This window comes from Rhinopithecus bieti, unplaced genomic scaffold (genome assembly GCF_001698545.2).
Source record: "Rhinopithecus bieti isolate Rb0 unplaced genomic scaffold, ASM169854v2 scaffold_31548, whole genome shotgun sequence".
NCBI classification, from domain to species: domain Eukaryota; kingdom Metazoa; phylum Chordata; class Mammalia; order Primates; family Cercopithecidae; genus Rhinopithecus; species Rhinopithecus bieti.
The window spans coordinates 1,943,461-1,960,647 of record NW_016814470.1 but is presented as its reverse complement, the minus strand read 5'-3'; the positions used below and the strand labels follow the sequence as shown (position 1 = coordinate 1,960,647).

At 41.1% G+C, this 17,187-nt stretch overlaps 2 protein-coding genes across 4 annotated transcripts in view; both read left to right on the top strand.

Moving 5' to 3' along the window:
• Positions 1–8,271, top strand: part of KIF23 (kinesin family member 23) — a 34,508-nt gene extending 26,237 nt beyond the window's left edge. The window contains exons 17-23 of one of the 3 annotated variants that reach the window (XM_017851099.1): positions 159–338; positions 622–933; positions 4,669–4,920; positions 5,887–5,969; positions 6,162–6,243; positions 6,748–6,818; positions 7,639–8,271. In XM_017851099.1, the coding sequence (XP_017706588.1) occupies positions 159–338; positions 622–933; positions 4,669–4,920; positions 5,887–5,969; positions 6,162–6,243; positions 6,748–6,818; positions 7,639–7,654 (996 nt within the window). In that variant the 3' untranslated portion in view covers positions 7,655–8,271. The remainder of the gene's footprint in view (positions 1–158; positions 339–621; positions 934–4,668; positions 4,921–5,886; positions 5,970–6,161; positions 6,244–6,747; positions 6,819–7,638) is intronic. The other 2 variants (XM_017851101.1, XM_017851100.1) reach the window with 2 other exon arrangements.
• A 4,365-nt stretch (positions 8,272–12,636) lies between these two features.
• RPLP1 (ribosomal protein lateral stalk subunit P1) lies at positions 12,637–15,092 on the top strand. The gene is made up of 4 exons (XM_017851098.1): positions 12,637–12,861; positions 13,507–13,581; positions 14,715–14,832; positions 14,974–15,092. Exons 1-4 carry the CDS (start codon positions 12,790–12,792, stop codon positions 15,051–15,053), a joined length of 345 nt encoding a protein of 114 aa, XP_017706587.1. The 5' UTR covers positions 12,637–12,789; the 3' UTR covers positions 15,054–15,092.
• Positions 15,093–17,187: the final 2,095 nt, after the last annotated feature.

Here is a 17,187-nt window from a genome sequence, read left to right as displayed (position 1 = left end):
TTGAATTATTGTATTTGTAGTAGAGTTTTGGTGATGGTCATTAACTCTCAGGAAGAATTGGAGAACTGTCATTTTTAGGAAATAAAGTGATTGGCTAATCTGGTATACTCGTCTGCTGTGATTGAATGATAATATACATTGCCATTGATAATCTGTAGGAGCGTAGAGTGGCAGCCAAACAGCTGGAGATGCAGAATAAACTCTGGGTTAAAGATGAAAAACTGAAACAACTGAAGGCTATTGTTACTGAACCTAAAACTGAGAAGCCAGAGAGACCCTCTCGGGAGCGAGATAGAGAAAAAGTTACTCAAAGATCTGTTTCTCCATCACCTGTGCCTGTAAGTTATTTGTAATTGTGTAGTAACTTTGTACTACAGATATTTTGTTCAGATTAGATGACTAGTTCTATGAGAATTTTACATTTTTATAATACTTAACATTTCTGAAATTTCTCTTTAAAAATATTTTAAAATTTAGAATAAACACAAATTTAGCACAAAAAAATTAGTACAAATAATTATTTGTAATGTTAAGTCTTCATGTGCTAACATTATAGAAAAGTAATGAATTGTTTCTGTCAGTTTTCAGTCTTGCTCATTAATTTTTCTCCAATTTTTCTAGCTTTCTAGTAACTATATTGCTCAGATTTCCAACGGCCAGCAACTCATGAGCCAGCCACAGCTACATAGGCGCTCTAACTCTTGCAGCAGCATTTCTGTAGCTTCCTGTATTTCGGAATGGGAGCAGAAAATTCCTACGTACAACACACCTCTCAAAGTCACATCTATTGCAAGGCGTAGGCAGCAGGAGCCAGGACAAAGCAAAACTTGTGTCGTGTCAGACAGAAGGCGAGGGATGTACTGGACTGAAGGCAGGGAGGTGGTTCCTACATTCAGAAATGAGATAGAAATAGAAGAGGATCATTGCTGCAGGGTTAGTGCCAGTATTATTTTAACGCATTGTAGCGATAGTTTATCTTCTTTGTTTTTTGTAACTTGTGTCTGAAAGTTCATTGGACAAATGGTTGGGCTATAGTATAAAGAAGGTCTAATTTCTCAGTTAATTTGAAAGATTGACTCACTGAAATTGAGGCCTGGCTCTTCATCTGAAAAAGCCTAAACACATCTGGCAGCAGAAGGGTGTTTAGTGAATACAGGTCAATTTGGTGCATTCCAGAGTAGTGTGAGCTTTTCAGTTGCATAAGCTAATAAACTTTGCACAAAATTGGTGACTGTTTTAAAGCATACTTTCCATATTTTTCTTTTGGTTCTCCTTCCCCAAATTAGATTTTTTGTAACTCCTTTCGAGCCCTAGTTTTAAAAATTGTTTTCCCAGATTTTATTTTGAAAAATTTCAGACCCAAAGCAAAGTAGAAAGAATAGTATGGTAATGTCCTTCCCTCCTTGCCTAAGTTACCAGTTGTTACTTGATATAGATACATAAACTTTTTTCCCCTAAGCCTTGTAAAAGGAAATCACAGACTTAGAGACACTTAATCTCTAAGAATAAGGACATTGTACTACCTAGCCACAATCTTTATCACATCCAAGAAAATCAACATTAATTAAATATCCTCTATTGGGACATTATGCAGTTGTCCCAAAATTGGCTTTTCTTTTTTAAGACAGGGTCTCACTCTGTCACCCAGGATGGAGTGCAGTGGCATGATTATGGCTCACTGCAGCCTCAGTCTTCCTGAGCTGAAGTCATCCTCTCACCTCAGCCTCCCGAGTAGCTGAGACTACAGGCATGCCACCACGCTGATTTTTTATTTTCAGTAGAGACAAGGTCTCACCATGTTGCCCAGGCTGGTGTTGAACTCTTGAACTCCAGCAATCCTCCTGCCTTGGCCTCCAAAGGTGCTGAGATTACAGGCAAGCCACTGCACCCAGCCAGCTTTTTTTTCAATCCATGATATGAAAGTGTATGCATTGCATATTATGATTATGTCTTTTATCTCTTTTAATATAAAATAGTCTCACCCTGTCCCCCTACTTTTTTTTATTTTTATGACATTGACTATTTTCACTGAAGAGTCTAGGCCAGTTATTTTAAAACTACTGATTTCCATGCCCAATAAATTGCTTTTAATCGAGGCATTTATCTCAATTAACAAGGACTTTGTCTCACATTCAAGGGTATTTAAATAAATTTACTTTCATATTTCTCTTCTTAAAGATTAAGGTAAAGTTTCTTTTGAATCTGAATAAATGGACCAAGTTAATGTTTGTGAATTTTATATTTAGTAAAATCTTAACAAAGCTCTTTTAGAATTTTTCTTCTAAATCTTACAGTTAACGTTTACTTTAGATTTTCTTATATAAGTCAGGGTATAGATGAATGTTCATTTAGGTGGCCCAAATTCCTGATTATTAAGGGATGGTGATGAATCCCAAGTTATTTACCAGGGAAACCGATGATTCTAAAGTCTCTTAAGTTCTTTACTTTGCAGATTTTCCTTAAACATTTTAGACAGCAAATTAGGTAAATGGTCATTCTGACCAACTCTAGTCAGTCATTTTATGACAGTTTATAGGCTGAAAACTATTCAAGCCTTGCTTATGCCTTGCAAACAGTAATGAGATATCTAATTTGGCTATGAGATATTTAAGGGAATTTACTAGAGATTCTTACGTGAAATCAAACTATTTAGAAGTGCAGCAGAAAAGTTACTATAAGGTTAGTATCTGTGCATCTAAGTTTGTTGGTCAAAAATTATGTCAGGTGGACTAAATTTATACTTGAGTGAGGAAAAAAATTTAAATATTTATTTCATAAATGCTAGTAGATCGTATGGATTATCATCTTTCTGAAGCTTGTTTCATCATATGTTTACTGTTAAATATTTGAAGAAAACCCTCGCTTTTGCTAAATGGTAGATGATAAGGACCAGACTTTCGTGTTCAACATTAAATAAATCATTGTCAGAATGAAATGTTTCCTGTTTGTCTTGAGGCTCAGCATCTTTAATGGCAAACTGTATTGCCCATGTCTTAGAGCTGTCACTAGTGCTGCATTTGTACGACTATATAGGGAAAATGATTCAGTTCCTCAGATGTGCATTTTGAAATTGAGGTCTTCACACTTGACTAGCTTTGACGGATTTGGCCTGTGATAGACTTTTTCCATTTGCTTTCAGTTTTTGTTTTTTGGGGTTTTTTTTTTGTTGTTGTTGTTTGTTTTTTGTTTGTTTTTTTTGAGATGAGGTCTTCATCTGTTGCCCAGGTTGGAGTGCAGTGGCGTCATCTAGGCTCACTGCAGCCTTGACCTTCCAGGCTCAAGCAGTCATTCTACCTCAGCCTCCTGAGCAGCTGGGACCACAGACATGTGCTATCACACCTGGCTAATTTTTAAATTTTTTGTAGAAATTTACACAAAATTTAAATTTTTTGTAGAAATTTGTAGAAATCACCCGAGATCAAAAGACACCCGAGAAATTCTTACGTTGCCTAGGCTGGTCTCGGGTGATCCTTCTCCTACCTCAGCCTCACAAATGTTGGAATGACAGATGTGTGCCACTGCACCCAGCCCCGTTTTCAGTTTTACAAACAGGAGATGTTTATAAAACACCAGAGATAATTCATTGCTTCAAACTGTAACTATGGCATATATGTGAAATATTATTTTCTTAGGCTGAATGTGCTTAACTTAACTTTCCCAGATTTACATGACATTTGACTGGAAGCAACTTGTTTGTTTTTGAGGCAGGGTCTCATTCTGTTGCCCAGGCTGGAGTGCAGTGGTGTGATCTTGGCTCACTGCAGTCTCCGCCTCCTGGTCTCAAGTGATCCACCCACCTCAGCCTCCTGAGTAGCTGGGACTACAGGCACGTGTCAGCAAGCCCAGCTAATTTTTTTGTGTATTTTTTTTTGTAGAGTCTGGGTTTCACCATGTTGCCTAGGCTGAACTTGAACTTCTGAGTTCAATTGATTCCTCCACCTCGGTCCTCCAAAGTGCTGAGATTACAGGCATGTGCCACCATGCCTGGCCTGGCAACTAGTTTTTTATTGTATGATAAGAGACTGATTTGACAGTGTATTATTTATTTGTTTCTTGGGACCTGTATGAAATGTTTGGGGGGAAAATTAGTTGGTATATTGTAGCCATTATTGTATTTGAACTTTTCATAAGTTCTATTATGAGGTTTTAAAATCTTAACTGAAAGCACTCAGAAGTATTTCACATTTCTTTAATCATTTTATTCATATGGTTCTTATTATACCTTATGTTCTTTGGATTGTTTTCTGTTTTGTTTAGAAACCTAGAGAATGTATAGGGCTTTCATTCATCTTATTGAAGATTTTAACAGAGTTGTGGACATAATAATAACCTCTCAATAGCAGGGATAAATAATGGTTTTGATCAAAAATATGAAATGAGTTGTTTGTCCTGAACGACCCCCAAGCAGGAAAGACTTGCAGCATTACCAGAATTGTTTCTTTTATCCTTTGTTGAAAGGGAAACTCCCAGGTAGAATGTGTAACATACAAGTTGGTGTTAAAGATGTTTGTTGGTTTTGTGTTTAAATGCAAAGATGTTTAAATTACTTGCATAAAATATTTAGCTTTGGAAAGGTTTGCTATGATACTGTCATCAACTAATGTAGCCGAACCTGCTGCACTTCTAATAATACCCTTTAATTAATTATGGGTTATGCTTGTTTCTCAGTTCCTCTTTCAACCTGATCAGAACGCACCACCAATTCGTCTCCGACACAGACGATCACGCTCTGCCGGAGACAGATGGGTAGATCATAAGCCCGCCTCTAACATGCAAACTGAAACAGTCATGCAGCCACATGTCCCTCATGCCATCACAGTATCTGTTGCAAATGAAAAGGCACTAGCTAAGTGTGAGAAGTACATGCTGACCCACCAGGAACTAGCCTCCGATGGGGAGATTGAAACTAAACTAATTAAGGTAAACTAATTTTCACGGGAGCAAAAAATATATTAAAAAATTCAACAAAAGTCCATTTGTCCTGCTACTCCTTTGGTGACACACAGGCAGTGTCAACTGGAACATCAATGAGTATTTGATATAACCTTTTTGTTAGCAGAAAATTAGTCACTGCTTAGGTTTTAAGTCCACCAAACTGGGACTAAGTATGCTTTAAATAGGTGTAGATTCTTCAGTTTCTTAGAATTCTAGATCCATGATGTACTTTAATTTTTTAAATGACTGTATATTTAGCTTTAACCACTACTTAAAAAGTTAATCTAAGCAAAGAACTCCCATTGCTCTCTGTCATTTCAAGATAAAAAAACAAAAACAAAATAAAACAAAACCTATGTTAAAATTTGACCCATCAGAATTACTCAGTGTTGAGCTGCCTAAAGCTGTTTTCCAGAAAGAAGAGACTTGCTTGCCTATAGAAGAATTCTCCTTTGATCATAGAGTCAGTGAATAATCAGGAAAGTAAAAGATAATACCAAAAAAAAAAGCTTTTTATTTCAAGTTCAATTTAGAGTTTTTGTTCTTATTATAATTAGCTACAAATGAGACTATACTGTCATTTGAATATGGGCAACAGGGCCCACTCAGAAGAAAGTACCATGCCTTAGAGCATGTAGAAATTTCCAGCAAATTTCTTGATCCTTAGTGCAGTTTAGTTTTTAAATTACAGGTAGAGCAAAAGGAATATTTTTTTCTGCAATTATGAATGCTGCTGATTACATTGTATTGGACTTCTTTTGTTTGTGAGAGATACGTACTCAAATTTCTAAATTATTTTGATAGTACAGTCTCAGCAAGTACCAAGTACTATCTGATTTTGTGGATGGGAATTTCTATAAAATAGAATCATGAGAACAATTTGAAATATACATGTGTGTTTTTCATTTGGGTGTATCAACGTGTAACAGTGACCTTTTCTTTTGGCTTTAGGGTGATATTTATAAAACAAGGGGTGGTGGACAATCTGTTCAATTTACTGATATTGAGACTTTAAAGCAAGAATCACCAAATGGGTAAGTAACCATCAAAAATCTCTGTATAAAAGTTGGTCATTTTCTTAGCTGCTCATTTTTTGAGGAACAGAACAGCCTGTGAAATGTATCATTAATTCTCCAAAGGGATATAGATAGTATTTCCCTACTTCTAATACTTTTCCTCTTCTTAGATGCAAAAATAATTGTTGCATCATGTTTCCCCTTTTTCAGTAGTCGAAAACGAAGATCTTCCACAGTAGCACCTGCCCGACCAGATGGTGCAGAGTCTGAATGGACCGATGTAGAAACAAGGGTAGGGGAAAAATTAAACATTTCCCTGCTTACTAAAATTAGGTTTGTCACGTTTTAAACCCCACAGCTCTAGATTTTTATGCTCTTTGAAAATGCTGAGGTATAATCTCACATTGCCAGTGCACCATGTAGGCCTATTCCTAGAATAACAAGAATCCACTTCATCAGGAACCCCCTTGCAATTGTTACTCCTGAGGAGAAGCTCTTGGAAAGAACATGGGAAGGTAGGGGTCAGGAGGCTAAGCTATGGCCTTAGCCACCAACTCTCTTCACAAACTTATTTAAAATGAGATAAGTTACCTAGATGATCTCTAAAGATGCCTTCTGACTCACATTTGTGGCCTATGCCAGAAATTAATTACGAGTGACTGGTGTTTTAACATGAGTCTTTGCTGAACTAGAAAGCAATATTGCATTTCACCTAGGTGTAGAGCCTGCTAAATAACTGTGTTTTACAGACTATTGAGAGGAGCTGATCTTTTTCCTCTTGTCATTTTCCTCTCAGTGTTCCGTGGCTGTGGAGATGAAAGCAGGATCACAGCTGGGACCTGGATATCAGCATCACGCACAACCCAAGTGAGCACTGACTGTAACTGGGGTCTTGCTGTGTGCTTTTTTCCTTCTCTGGTCTTTACGTTATTCTACCATCTATCCCCTTGTTGTTTAGAACAAATATATGGTTTTGGTTTTCCCCTTGGACTATCTGGGCCCCCACGGGCAGACTGCAGTAGGCAGCTGGAATGCTGAGAGCCTCAAAAGGCTGGATAAGAGCAATCAGAGCTGCAAGGCAGGCGGTGGTGGAAGATTGGTGGCTCTTGTTCATATTCTGCCAACCCTCATAAAGCTTTCTGAGGCCGAACTGAGAGTACCTCTAAGGAGGGAAGGCTACAGGCTTAAGCTGGGGACTAGACAGCTTTGTGTAAATCATTGTTTTCTCACTTGCTTCTTGGTCTTGGTGTAGCATTAAGTGTTCACTAAAGTAAATAACACTGAATGGAAGAATTTATAGTAGGGAAGGAATTGTACCTTTTCCTCTTCTGTTAAACTCATACTCAGGAGTCTGACCCAGTCTTTTTCCATATTTTAATAAAATCCCTTCTTTACAAATACATACATACATATATATATATATAAAATGCTATAAACATATATATGTATATATTTTACATTCCACATTTTAAACATTTACATTCCTTAGTGAGCAATTTAGAAAATTGTTGCAGCAGGATAAAGATGGGAAATCCTGTTTTCTAAATTTAATACTAAGATAAGCATATTTTATAAAAGTTGTTTGCTTTCTCAGAGGGATTTCTCAAAGGCCTTCTAAAGATTGATTTGCTATGAATGTGTTACTAATTGCAAAGTTCAACTCTAAGTGCTGGTTGTTATGTTTTAGGCGCAAAAAGCCATGAAATGACAGTCCCAGTAGTGAAAGAACATTTTCATTTGTGTGGATGATTTCTCGAAAGCCATGCCAGAAGCAGTCTTCCAGGTCATCTTGTAGAACTCCAACTTTGTTGAAAATCACGGACCTCAGCTACATACATCATACACTGACCTAGAGCAAAGCTTTCCCTATGGTTCCAAAGACAACTAGTATTCAACAAACCTTGTATAGTATGTTTTGCCATATTTAATATTAATAGCAGAGGAAGACTCCTTTTTTATTGCTGTATGAATTTTTTTATAATGCTTTGTTAAAATATATTTCATGTATACTTATAAACTAATTCACACAAGTGTTTGTCTTAGATGATTAAGGAAGAATATATCTAGATCATGCCTGATTTTTTATTGTGACTTTTCCAGCCCTGGTCTGAATTTCTTAAGGTTTTATAAACAAATGCTGCTATTTATTAGCTGCAAGAATGCACTTTAGAACTATTTGACAATTCAAACTTTCAAAATAAAGATGTAAATGACTGGCCAATAATAACCATTTTAGGAAGGTGTTTTGAATTTTGTATGTATATATTCACTTTCTGACATTTAGATATGCCAAAAGAATTAAAATCAAAAGCACTAAGAATTACGTAGTTGTGTGATGGCCGTTCATTCAGCACGTCCTCCCAGCACCTGGCACAGTGCCCTGCATTCACCTGGCACTCATTATTTGTGGGACGAATTGAAAAGAAAGCACTAAAAAATATATAAGATAATATGTTAAATGGACAATGCCTTTTTTTATGTGACAACCATAATTATCTACATATTAAGTATGACTTCTAGACATTTAAACAAAAAACATAGTTTGGGAACAACATAAATTAGAAAAAATACTGTCGAAACCATGGTGAAATATCCCATTGCATGGGTGAACACACATTTTACTTGAATTTAATTTGGATTTCTTTTGAGGCTGATCTTTTTTTTTTTTTTTTTTTTTTTTTTTTGAGGTAGAGTTTCACTCTTGTTGCCCAGGCTGGAGTGCAATGGCACGATCGTGGCTCACCGCAACCTCTGTCTCCCGGGTTCAGGCGATTCTTCTGCCTTAGCCTCCCAAGTAGCTGGGATTACAGGCATGCGCCACTACGCCCAGCTAATTTTGTATTTTTAGTAGAGACAGGGTTTCCTCATGTTGGTCAGACTGGTCTCGAACTCCCAACCTCAGCCGCCTGCCTCGGCCTCCCAAAGTGCTGGGATTACAGATGTGTCACCGCACCTGACCACTTTTTTTTTTTTTAACTAAATGATAGTTTAATATTTTGTTATTCATAATAAAAGTGTGATATTAGTCCTTGCCAAAAGCTGATTCAGAAGTTAAGGGAGAAGACAAAATGCACTAGTCACTCACAGTATAGTAGTAAACAATGTCATACGTGTGTGTGTGTGTGTGTGTGTGTGTGTGTGTGTGTTTTGGGGGGGGTGGATTTTTGCTCTTATTGCCCAGGCTGGAGTGCAATGGCGCGATTTCAGCCACCGCAACTTCCGCGTCCCAGGTTCAAGCAATTTTCCTGCCTCAGCCTCCCCAATAGCTGGGATTACAGGCATCTGCCACCAGGCCCAGCTAATTTTGTATTTTTAGTAGAGACAGGGTTTCTCCATGTTGGTCAGGCTGGTCTGGAACTCGCAACCTCAGGTGATCAGCCCTACTCGGTTTCCCAAAGTGCTGGTATTACAGGCGTGAGCCCCGCACCTGGCCTATGTGTGTTTTTAGAATGCTTCAGAACACTAAACGTTAAATTGCTATTGTAGCAGATACAGAATTTATTTCTTGATTTTCTTGTTTCTTTTTTATTTTTAATTTTATTTCAGAAACAGGGTCTTGCTCTGTTGCACAGGCTGAAATGTAAGGGTGCAATCATGGCTCACTAACTATAACCTCAAACTCCTGGACTCAAGTGATCCTCCTGCCTCAGCCTCCCAAGTAGAGGTAGTTGGGACTACAGGTGCTCACCACCATGCCCAGCTAATTAAAATTTTTTTTATTTTTGTAGCGATGGAGTCTTGCTATGTTGCCCAGGCTGGCTTTTTTCTTTCTTTTTTGAGATGGGGTCTCATTCTGTTACCCAGAATGGAGTGCAATGACATGATCACAGCTCACTGTAGTCTCAACCTCCCAGGCTCAAGCAATCCTCTCAGCCTCTTGAGTAGCTGCAACTACAGGCAAATGCCGGCACATCTGGCTAATTTTTTATTTTTTGTAGAGATGGGGCCTTGCTCTCTGGCCTTGTCTAGTCTCAAACTCTTGGCCTCACGCAATCCTCCCAACCTGGCCTCCCAAAGTGCTAGGATTACAGGCATGAGCCACTGTACCCAGCCTGCTTTTTAAATTATTATTTAACAGAGACAGCCTGGGCATGGCGGCTCACACCTGTAATCCCAGCACTACAGGATGGCTTGAGCTCAGGAGTTCGAGACCAGCCTGAGCAACATGCTGAAATCCCATCCCTACAAAAAATTTAAAAATTAGCCAGGCATGGTGGCACGTACCTGTAGTCCCACCTACAGGGGCAGCTGAGGTGGGAGGATTGCCTGAGCCTGGGGAGGCAGAGGTTGCAGTGAGCTATGATGGCGCCACTGTGCTCCAGCCTGGGCAATGGAATGAGACCCTATCTCAAAAAAAAAAAAACAAACACACACACAAATAGGGACTGGGTCTTACTATGTTGCCCCAGGCTGGTCTTGAACTCCTGGGCTCAAGCAATCCTCCCGCTTTGGCCTCCCCAAAGTGCTTGAATTACAGGCATAGGCCACCATGCCCTGTCCCAGCCCACTTAAAAAAAAAAATTTAGCCGGGCACGGTGGTTCACTCCTGTAATCCCAGCACTTTGGGAGGCCAAGGTGGGCAAATCACCTGAGGTTAGGAGTTTGAGACCAGCCTCGTCAACATGGTGAAACCCTGTTTCTACTAAAAACACAAAAAATTAGCCAGGCGTGGTGGCACGCGACTGTAATCCAAGCTACTCTGGAGGCTGTGGCAGGAGAATCGCTTGAACCTGGGAGGCTGAGGTTGCAGTGAGCCGGGATTGCGCCATTGCACTCCAGCCTGGGGAACGAGCAAAACTCCGTCTCAGGAAAAAAAAAAAAAGAAATTTAAATGGCTTATTACATAGTATTTTCAAAATATTAATGGGAAATTTTTACTGATAGGAGAATATGGAGCAGTGGAGTTTGTCTGAAGTAACTACTGAATGTACTAAGTCCATCAACAACACAAAAGGAAATGCATGAGTATTGATGTTTTGCTTAGCTACTTTAATAGCTGTGGTTAGTGCTTACTGTTTGATACCCTGTAAAAGTGTGTATACGTGGAGAAAAAGATTATTTCCTCAATGACCACAAAGTGCCACTTGCCAACCAGATCAGGTTTTTTTTGTTTGTTTGAGACGGAGTTTTGCTCTTGTTGCCCAAGCTGGAGTGCAATGGCACGATCTCGGCTCACTGCAACCCCTGCCTCCTGGGTTCAAGCGATTCTCCTGCCTCAGCCTCCCCAGTACTGGGATTACAAGCACCCGCCACCACGCCCAGCTAATTTTTTGTATTTTAAGTAGAGACAGTTTCACTATGTTGGCCAGGCTGGTCTCGAACTCCTGACCTCAGGCGATCCACCCCCCCCCCAGCCTCCCAAACTGCTGGGATTGCAGGCGTGAGCCACCGCGCCCGGCAGATCAGTTTTTTAAGTACACTGCTAGAGGCACAGTATTTTGGACTGACTCATTGTAGCTTTGGAAATGTTTGGATTTTTAAATAGCTTTAACCTTTCTTGACCAAAATTCCACTATAATGGCTTCTTAGATTTGGATGAAAACTCAATAGCTTTGTTTTAAAAGTTTGATAGCTTTATAAAACTTTTTTAAAATTCGGGATATGAAAATATTTGTTTGTAGTTAAGATTGACCCAAATAGGACTCTAGATTGGTGGATTTCAACAGAAATGTTTCATCAGAGATGATTATTAAATAATGGGATGGACTAAATAAAGAAGGTTCCCGAAAAAAAAAAATCTTGAACTAACTTTCCAGTAAACGAAGCAAATTCCACGAGCAATGTAAAGATGACCATTTTTGAAGGTAGGAATTTAAATTGGATTCAGATAACAAATAACAGGTTGTATACAATTTACCCATAATCCCCCTTCCCCGAAGCACTAGGCGGTGAAGTTAGGCTTCTGGATTCCAACTCCACGCTCCACCGCGCGGAACTATGCATGGTAGTTACACAGGTCTAAGTTAGGTTCTGGATTCCAAATCCACGCTCCACCGGGCGGAACTATGACAATCTTGCGTTTAGCTAGCCAGGTCCTAAGTTAGGCTTCTAGATTCAAATCCACGCTCCACCGCGCGGTAATACACCATCTTTGCACCATCTTGGGCTAGTTACCGACTCTAAGACTTAATTTTGCCATCTGCAAGATGGAGATAACATCCAACTCCTGCTGTGTGAGGATTACGTGAATCCTTAGAATGTGGCTCAGTGACTGGGATACAGTAAGCGCTCCACGGCTCCACGGCTACTGCTATCATAATGCTGTTAGTTTGCACTTCCTCCTACATCTATCAATCTCACCCAAAGCCCTGCGCTAAGCAGGGAACTCCAAGGTGGGACGCAGCCTTTACCCTCAGGGTCAGCGCCGGCTGGGAAGGCCGCGACCTAACCAGGAGATTACGAACAATGTCACCACGGCCACAGCGGAGCTCCTGCCAAGTCAAGCAGCTCATGGAACCAATGGGGGCGAAGACCGAATACCTACGTAACCCGATCCTAAAAGTGTTTTTAACTGTCTCAAGTCCTATAAATTTACCTAAATAAAGTGGAACCGTATTTGTAGGCGCTGAGACACTTTCTCAACAGGAAGAACGAATCAGGCGCAGCGCGCAGGCGTCTTCCATCGGTCTTGGGTCCGCCTCTTCCGTCCGGTGCGGGCGCCGATTGGTCCGCGTGGTCACATAAGAGACTGCGCATAGGCGCGAGAACCCCTTTCCTCAGCTGCCGCGAAGGTGCTCGGTCCTTCCGAGGAAGCTAAGGCCGCGTTGGGGTGAGGACCTCACTTCTTCCGGCGACTAGCACCGCGTCCGGCAGCGCCAGCCCCACACTTGCCCGCGCTATGGCCTCCGTCTCCGAGCTCGCCTGCATCTACTCGGCCCTTATTCTGCACGACGATGAGGTGACCGTCACGGTAAGTGCGGGCGCGAGTCGGCGGCCGGGCTGCCTGTGGGCGGCGACTCCCGACTCTCCATGCGGTTCCCGGCTCCAGGCCGTTGGGCCCAGCACTTCCGGCCAGGCCGCGAACACAGACGGCATGGGGCGGGCGCTCCTCGGGGCTGGGGCCTTTCTGGCAGTGCGGGACCTGGGCCCCCGGGACCACGTGCGGGCCCGGATTGCGTGGAGTGCGCTTGAGGCTGGGCTCTCCGGCTCCAAGATCCTTCGTGTAGAAAAGCTTTTCCGCAGCGCTTGGGCACCCTGACCCGCGCCTGGTCTCTCCCAGGGACATTGACTTGGAACTCTTTCGGTATGATTGCCTTGAATTCCCCAGGTCATGGAGGATAGCGCTGGAGCTCGGCTCCACCTTCCAGGTCTTGTAACTTAAAAAAAAAAAAAAAAAAATAGCGTGACTCAGGCAAGTCCCAGCCCGTGAAACAGCAGTGATGGGCCCGCCTCATTGCAGGGCTCCTGGCACACATCTCTTTTGCTTGTGATAGAACATTTGAGCTGTTTAAACATGTTCTGTACACTTTATTGAGTGACTTGCCTTTGACTTGCAGCGTTTTGGAGATACTACATACGCTACGTTTTGATGGATTGACGTTTTTATTTGTTGTAGGAGGATAAGATCAATGCCCTCATTAAAGCAGCCGGTGTGAATGTTGAACCTTTTTGGCCTGGCTTGTTTGCAAAGGTAAGGTGATGGTGGCAAAGCGATGTGGTAAAGCCTGCTGATATACGAGGGGAGGTGTACATGCTGAAGTACCTCCAGCAGTGCCGTAAAGCCCCACATGTCGCTGGGTCTCCTAGGTGTATTTGGTTGCATTTATATCTCTAGGAGCTAATAAGATTTCAGTTTCTCAAGTCTTACGTTTCCTTATCAGACTCTGGTTTCCCTTTTGCTCTGAAACCATGGTCAAAAAAAAAAAAAAAAAATCTGAATCAGGTCATTTATTCCCAAAAAGGATCACCCAGGAGATAGGTACTACCCATGTTAAAGTTGCAAGCAAATTCTTGCATTAAACCTGTGGTTTAATGGACATTTGGGTTTAGCGGACTTCATTGACACAGTAGGTACTATGTGTTGGGATATAAAAGACTAATAAAGACGAGGTTCCTGGTCATGGAGCTTGCACTGGCTATATTCCATTGTATAGGTTAGTTAATCTCTGGCAAGTTAAGCTGATAGCATCTAACTCCGGGGTTGTGTCCTCTAAAGAGTTTTGAAAGATTGTAAACATGGTACCTATGTCATCTTTCACAGGCCCCTTTTGAAGTCTTATGTTTGTTTAGTAGACTGAAAATTTGAGCTCACTGTTAAGAGGAGACATGAAACTGTGGAAAGAATATTCATTTGAGTGTTTCAGGAAGTTTGGATTATTTTTTTTTGCCAACATGTTATTTGTAAAAGGAGGGAAATCAGCTACCTCAGGAGGTTCTTAACATATAGGAATGTAATTATCAGATTCAAAGCTGAACAGGAGTGTGTTGCCCTGTCTAACCTAAGTTTTGGCTGTTAGCAAAGAAGAGCCAGTGTCTAGGGTATTGATTCCAGGACTTTCCACTAATAACAAAGTCCAAGGATGTTCCATCTCTTATATAAATGTATTTGCATATAACCTATGCACATCCTCCTGTATACTTTGGAAGTCTACATGTTTGGTACGCATGCTTTTCCACTGTGGAAACCATGGATGTGGAACCCACTGTATATAGTGTTAGGGGTTGAACACTGTAACCTGGAAGGGGGGATACTTTTCGTTTTTGGTGCGTGAGTGTAACAAGGACAGAACTGGGCATTTACCTATGCATGCACATGTATTGCAGGCCCTGGCCAATGTCAACATTGGGAGCCTCATCTGCAATGTAGGGGCTGGTGGACCTGCTCCAGCAGCTGGTGCTGCACCAGCAGGAGGTCCTGCCCCCTCCACTGCTGCTGCTCCAGGTAGGAAACATGGAGTTTTTAGTATTGGGAGGAATGTAGAGATTTTAAAAAAAAAATAGTATTATAGGTAAAATTGCTGTTAATGTTCCACAAGCAGATGATGTATGGAAATCCTAACACCTGACTGACTTTTTTTTCTAGCTGAGGAGAAGAAAGTGGAAGCAAAGAAAGAAGAATCCGAGGAGTCTGATGATGACATGGGCTTTGGTCTTTTTGACTAAATCTCTTTTATAACGTGTTCAATAAAAAGCTGAACTTTACTGCTGTTGGTCTTACCCATAGTTTGGGAATGCGCTCTGCAGAAATGGTGTCAGTTTTGTAATGTTGGCTTTCAGTCTATTCTGCCATGACACAGGCTGGATTTTCTCTGCCACCATTGCCAGATGTGAGATCATAGACAATCCTGATCCTAACAAGAAGGCACCTCATGGTACAGTGTTAAAAACTGCACTGGGGTGGCAGGAGGAAGAATCAGAGCAGATGCTTTGTCCAGGTTACCTGTATAAACTTGATGATTATAAGGTGTGTCCCCTCCACTGGGGGCGGAGGGTAATACAGACCAGCATTAGAAAGCCTCCTGGGTAGTTACCCTATACAACCCTGCCTAATAATGAACTTTGATCTATGCTGAATTGACTGCTACATCCCAAGGTTGTAAAGAAACTAAGACCTAGCTGTGTAATGTCTCACTAAATGCTTGGGAGTTTTACGGTAACACTGAAGGAGTGCAGAAAGTTTACTTCATAGTTTATTAAGGTCCCTGGTTACACAGAGTGGATAAAACAAGATTCAAACCTGGGTTCCAAAAACTAAGCTTTATTTGTTTGCCAATTAATAATACCATGAATGGAAATTTCGACTTTTCAGGCTTGGATTATATAATAAACCATGCGTATTGTGTATTCAGAGCAGCTAATGACATGCCAGGCACATGAATGAGTCTTATCCTTACCTGCATTAGCATTTAATAGATGAAGACATTCAGTGATGAAAAGCATGACTTCTAGCCGGGACTGTCATCAATGTGAAAAAGACCATTTGTATAAGTTGCTGCAACTACTTGGGGAAAATGGCAGTTCTACTTTGAGGCATTACTCAAGAGAAACTACATGTGGACATGAGGATACAGGCCTGGGAATGTTCAAAGCAACACTTTGAGCACAGACATTAAGTATATGCATCTGATAAGAGAAATATAAAAGATGGGATGGTGAACAATTTAGGACCTTGAGTAAGGTGCAGTTAACAATGGGTAGGAGTATGTAGGTGTCCGTATTAAGAGTTTTGTTTTAGGTTTTTTGAGAGGGGTTCTAGCTGTTGCCCAAGCTGGAATGCATTGGTGCAGTCATGGCTTACTGCAGCTTCAAACTCCCAGGCTCAAATCAGTCATCCCACTTCAGCCACCCCCAAGTAGCTGGGACTACAGGCATGCCACCATGCCTGGCTAATTTTTTGTAGACATACCTCAACCTCCTGGTGTCAAGCGATCTGCATACCTTGACCTCCCAAAGTGCTGGGATTGCAAGTATGAGCCATCATGCCTGGCTAGTTTTGTGTTTTTAATACATGGCTTGAGCATCCCTTACCCAAAATCCAAAACATCAACATGACACTCAAAGGAAACGTTCATTGGAACGTTTTGGATTTTTAGGTTAGGAATGCCCAACCTGTATATTAAAACCATAGGCCTGGCATGGTGGTTCATGCCTGTGATTCCTGCACTTTGGGAGGCTGAGGCAGGAGGATCACTTAAACCCATGCCCGCCTCTACAAGAAATGTTATAAAAAATTAGTGCAGTGCGGTGGTATTCGCCTGTGGCTTCAATGAGCCATGTTTGTACCATTATACTCGAGACTGGGTATAAATTATCTAAAATTAGATAATTAAGATCATAAAGTATATATAAAAACCTTAGGTATATACAAACCTTAGGTATATACAAATATTCCAAAGTCTGAAAAAAAATTAGAAATCTGAAACACAAATGGTCCCATGCATTTTGGATAAGGGATGCTCAGCCTGTACTAAAGGGCAGTTGTGAACTAGTGAGGATGGTGTCACGAGACAAAGATAAGTGATAGCCTATATCTACATGTTAAGTGCCTGCTTTTCCTTCACCCGTTAACAGCTAACATTAGCTAGGACTGCTCGTCTGTGTGGCATCTCATTCTTCACAACAGTCCCATAACAGGATGACCCCATGTTGGGGATGGGGAAGTGGAAGCTCTCAGGTTACAAACTAGTAAGTGGGTGGATGAACCAGATTAAAACCCCACTCTGACTCCCTGTTCTCTTAACAGCATGGCCCATGCTTTGGTCCTGTCTCCACCTGCATCAGCTTCCTCATCTGTAAT

Bases quoted from the DNA above. Each gene is read 5' to 3' on its own strand.
- RPLP1 (XM_017851098.1), top strand. From the start codon at position 12,790: ATGGCCTCCGTCTCCGAGCTCGCCTGCATCTACTCGGCCCTTATTCTG. The intron at 12,862-13,506 runs GTAAGTGCGGGC...TATTTGTTGTAG, and splicing joins ACGATGAGGTGACCGTCACG to GAGGATAAGATCAATGCCCT. The intron at 14,833-14,973 runs GTAGGAAACATG...TTTTTTTTCTAG, and splicing joins CTCCACTGCTGCTGCTCCAG to CTGAGGAGAAGAAAGTGGAA.